Here is a 4629-nt window from a genome sequence, read left to right on the forward strand (position 1 = left end):
AACTTAATTCAACATCCCAAACAACCTTTCAATGTTCATCTAGTTACGTATGAACTCAGTATTATAGTACAATTTCCAATAATTTTTTATATTCTAATACTATTTTGGTCTCGTACATTTTTTGTTCATTTAGTTCTTTGCTTTTAATTTTGGTTCAAAAAATGACTATTTTGATCCTTTCTAATGGTACAACTGTAATATAAATTTTATATCCAATAAAAAAAACCTGTATAATACAAATTTATGGCTAATTTTAAGATTTTTTTTATTTTTTTTATTTTCGTAAAAGTATTGTAATTGAAGTGTAAGGTGGGGGAGTCAAACCTCTAACCTTAAGATCGATAGTACGAGCTTAAACTACGCTCATATTTAGCAATTTTAAGAAATTTAGATAGAGAAAAAAAATGGAAGAAAAAAAGTTAAAGAACCAAAATGTCCCTTTTAAAAGTATAAATATAAATACCAAAACAAGGAAAAGTTGGAAGTAGACGATTTAAATGAACTAAAGCCTCGTACAAGGTAAAACTAAAAGTAATATTCAATTTAATTTAATTTAATTTTTTAAAGTTAAAAGATGCAACAAAGTTAAACTGTCGAAAATAGCAGCAATAGTGCGCGAGTGAACAATAGGTTGGCCAACTATCTCAGTAAAAAAAGAAAATAATAAAAACAATAAGGTTGGGCAGTACAAATGGTCGAGCCACAAATACACTAGTTGAGATTGCAAAATGAGTTTCATTCAAAATGCAAGGACGAGACAAACAACAAATTGATGGAGCTACCTCTAAAAGTTGCTTAATCAAGATCAGCAGAGTCGGTTAGTATAAGCAACCACAAGATTTGAGTTGTACAAAGTTTATTTCGAACATTGTGCTCAGATGTCATTGGCCAATATGGATAGATTGGCTAAAATAAATGGCCAAAAACAACATCCATCTTATTCTCAACAGAAACTTGTTTCCTATCATAGCATATCCCTCTCCCTCGGCATAAATGAAAATAGTCACATTTTAGTGAAGAAGAAAGGTATGAGCTAAATTGCATATTTACACTTCAGTTTATGGGTATAAATTTATATGATTCATGTGTTGCTTATACCATTCAACCCAGTGCAACAAAACAAAATAAGAGACTTATATAATCCACGCGCATTATGTTATACATATGGAATAGAAACATAAATCACGGAAGTACATGGAGACCAACTATTTATTTCAAAAAGCTAAGTGGAAGCCACTCCAAATGAGAATTGCTACTCTTCCAAGAAAGGATAGTCTGTGTAACCAACCACTGGATCTGATACGTAAAAGGTATCTCTATTGTACTGGTTGAGAGGAGCATCTATCTCGAATCTCTTTGGCAAGTCTGGATTTGCCAAAAACCAACGTCCATAAGCAATAAGATCAGCTCGATTCTCAACAATGGTTTTGTTTCCATCATCCTTATCATACCCCCCAGCAGCTATGAATGTACCCTTGAATGCCTTTCTCATTGGTAACAGGCTGTGAGGACACTCTACTTTCTCCAAAACATTTCTCATCCGTGGCTCCACCATGTGGCAGTACAAAATTCCATATTTGTTCAAACTCTCTGCCATGTAGACCCCCAAAGCTTTTGGATTCGAATCGCCTGCCTCCATGAAATCCGCAAACGGCGATAGTCTTATCCCGACTCTGTCTCCACCTATCTCATTTACAACAGCTTCAACTACTTCTAAAGCAAATCTACAACGGTTTTCAAGGGATCCTCCATATTGGTCTGTTCGGTCATTCACTTGATCTTTCAAGAACTGGTCAATAATGTAACCATGAGCTCCATGGATTTCAACTCCATCAAAACCTATATATTCATTCATTCAACTGCCATATCAGTGTTTTTGCACAAATAAACCATGATTGACACCAAAAAAAAAAAATGCTACTGATTTTTAGTCTTAATCAGTAATCACGAAAGAAGCTTAATCAGTAATCACAAAAGGAACTCTTAGCGTCGATATCAAGAACAGTACCACTATCTCTTCTGGGTTTCTTGATGATTTTTAGTCTTAAACAGTAATCACGAAAGAAGCTTAAAATCCAATCACCGCAGGACTTCTGTTAGTTTTTCTAAAAAAAGGACTTACCAGCTTCAATGGCATTCCTGGCCGCAAGCCTAAAATCGTTGACAATTTGAGGGATTTCATCTGTCCTTAGACGTCTTGGTGGGGTAAACTGTGCAACATCAATTCCGTTAGATCGAACTTGCGGGAACAATGGCTTGTCTGATGATGAGATTGGGGCTTGTCCATTTGGTTGAAAACCTATATGCATCAGAAAATATACGTATAACCAGAATGAACACTTATAAAAATAAGCAAGAATAGGCGCCACCAAAATAGGGAGAAAATGCATAAAGGATTTACAGTTTTCTACTTGATTGTGTTGTTGTAAGTGATATGTTCGAGAATATCATTGAACCAGGTGAGTTGTATTCTAGGCATGGCAATGTGAATGAATGGAGTTAAAGCTGATATTTTGACCAAGTTGAAGTAAGAAGTCTAGTTCTGTATTGGCTAGTGTTTAATGTTCAAAAGGAAAAGGCACCTGAATTTGAAACCCTCCCAACGTGCCATATCTGACAAAAGAATATTCCACCTTTGCGATGAACAGCATCCACAATTGGTTTCCAAGCTTCAACTTGCTCTTTTGTCCATATCCCAGGTGTATCCGGACACCTTGCACGGAAGAAGACAGAAACAAATTAGTTCCTAACCAAGGGATGACCTGTTTGGATTCAGGGTGTTTCAGAAGCTATTTTGAGCGGCTCCAAGTTTTTTCTTATTTCCAAAATTAAACTAGTTAAATCAAACCCACCAAAGTAAACTCAAAACAAGTTGTTCTTAGACAGTTGGGCTGAAGAGGTTTTTAGAGAATTGGGGGAAAGAAACGGAAAAGAAGTTTTTGAAAGGCTATTACCCTTGAGCAGTGTCAGAAACTCCGGTGGCCTCAGCAATTAAGAAACCTCCTTTGGTGGTCCTCTGGGAGTAATACAAGATGGCATGTTGCTGAGGAACATTGTTGTAAGATCTCTGCCTTGTCAATGGAGCCAGTACGATTCTGAAGAATAATTACAGATTGAAGATGGTGAATATGGTAAATCAGAACCCACAATCTGACTTCCAAATGAGTAAATGATGAATTAGATGACACTTTAAACCTTAAACTGTAAAGTGGATGGATGGAATTGAACTACCTGTGAGAAAGATTGAAGTTCCCCATCTTGTAAGGAGTGAGGAGATTGTTGTTGTGATCAGCCATTTCTACTGCTTGAACTTTGCTTCTTTCTGGATTTGTTGCTCTTCTTTGGGGTATTTATAGGTTTCAGAAAATAGTGAAAGAAGATAACCATATTTATACATTTGCTCCCCAACGGAGGGAGAGCGCAGTGAGCAAAGGAGAATAGGTTTGATTAACCAATGACGTGTGGGAGTGCGTCCATGATGGAACTGCTTTGAGTGAATGAGATTCGGCCGCCTCCCAATCGCCTGCCAGAGTTGAACGCCTTCACTTTCCTCACAAAAATACATTAAAGTTTGCCTTTATTTATTATTATTAATTTTTCTAAAATCAAATCACTACTCTCATAGGGTTCGCCTCTATTACAGTGGTCCGACCCACCTCGGCTCGATTAATTAATATATAATCAAAGATGATTTGTTGTGCGTCATCCATGAGATAATAATCCTACCTTCCTATTTTGCCATTCAATTACAATATTCACCAACACCATACCTCAAATCACATACATATAAATTTATTAATCTCCAATCTCCTAACAGATGTACTCAAAAGGAAGAAAATTAATTTACAGGTTTTTCAATTACAATTTTAATCCATTAACTTTTATATTTTTGTTTGACGGATTTCTTAACCCTATAAAATTATCTAATATACCCCGTAAAAAATGTCAATTAAGTTATTTTCAATCTCATCTGTCTCACAACTTAAAACATTTTCAAATGAATGAATATATTAGCCACAATATATAAATCTTTTGTTTAATAAGTCATTGAAATTTTAACTTTAGGTTTCAATAAATTTGTGAATTTTAGTCGATCTAACCATAGTTTAATAGATAAATACACCGATTATTATTGTAATAGGTCGATGTTTCAATCCCTCACCCCAATAATTGTTAATTAGCTTGATTATTTAACTTAACTTTTTATTTTTGTATAAATTGTATTATAGTATGCGCATGATTTAGAGTTTAGGGTCGAAATCACTTTTTATCGTGTTCAAAGCGGTTCAAAAACATGTTTTAATGGCCCAAAATCAACTTTAATTGTATAAGAATCATGTTTAAAAAGTGTACAATCATATATTAAATTGAATGGGAATGATTAAATGCATGTTCGGAATTGATCTCAAGCACGATAAAATTGGATTAAACTATTTCAAAACCACTCCCAAACATATTATTAATCAATTAATTAAACGATAGACACGTTATTACACATATTCTTATATTGTATTGATGGAGATATTACTCTACGATGTTACAAAATTCACTAATAATGAAACTGATTATTCTCTCACATTTATTCTTACTGACAAATTACATTATGATCTTCGTATTAAGCATTATTTG

General features: G+C 34.4%; 1 protein-coding gene across 1 annotated transcript; it reads right to left on the reverse strand.

Annotated features, from left to right (window-relative positions):
* Positions 1–1057: 1057 nt before the first annotated feature.
* On the reverse strand, positions 1058–3561 carry LOC120076828 (12-oxophytodienoate reductase 1-like). The gene is made up of 5 exons (XM_039030762.2): positions 3232–3561; positions 2955–3095; positions 2583–2713; positions 2123–2299; positions 1058–1839 (listed from the first exon to the last, which is right to left on the reverse strand). The coding sequence occupies exons 1-5, from the start codon at positions 3294–3296 to the stop codon at positions 1253–1255; spliced, it is 1101 nt and encodes a 366-aa protein (XP_038886690.2). The 5' UTR covers positions 3297–3561; the 3' UTR covers positions 1058–1252.
* Between the last annotated feature and the right edge of the window lie 1068 nt (positions 3562–4629).

Source organism: Benincasa hispida, chromosome 4 (genome assembly GCF_027475165.1).
Source record: "Benincasa hispida cultivar pf3 chromosome 4, pf3_genome.v1.1, whole genome shotgun sequence".
Classification (NCBI taxonomy): domain Eukaryota; kingdom Viridiplantae; phylum Streptophyta; class Magnoliopsida; order Cucurbitales; family Cucurbitaceae; genus Benincasa; species Benincasa hispida.

What these genes read in the sequence shown, in the direction of transcription:
- LOC120076828 (XM_039030762.2), bottom strand. Translation starts at nt 3,296, where the DNA reads ATGGCTGATCACAACAACAATCTCCTCACTCCTTACAAGATGGGGAAC. An exon ending in GTTTCTGACACTGCTCAAGG is followed by an intron (nt 2,714 to 2,954) that starts GTAATAGCCTTT and finishes CTTCCGTGCAAG; the next exon opens with GTGTCCGGATACACCTGGGA. An exon ending in CAGGAATGCCATTGAAGCTG is followed by an intron (nt 1,840 to 2,122) that starts GTAAGTCCTTTT and finishes ATGAATATATAG; the next exon opens with GTTTTGATGGAGTTGAAATC.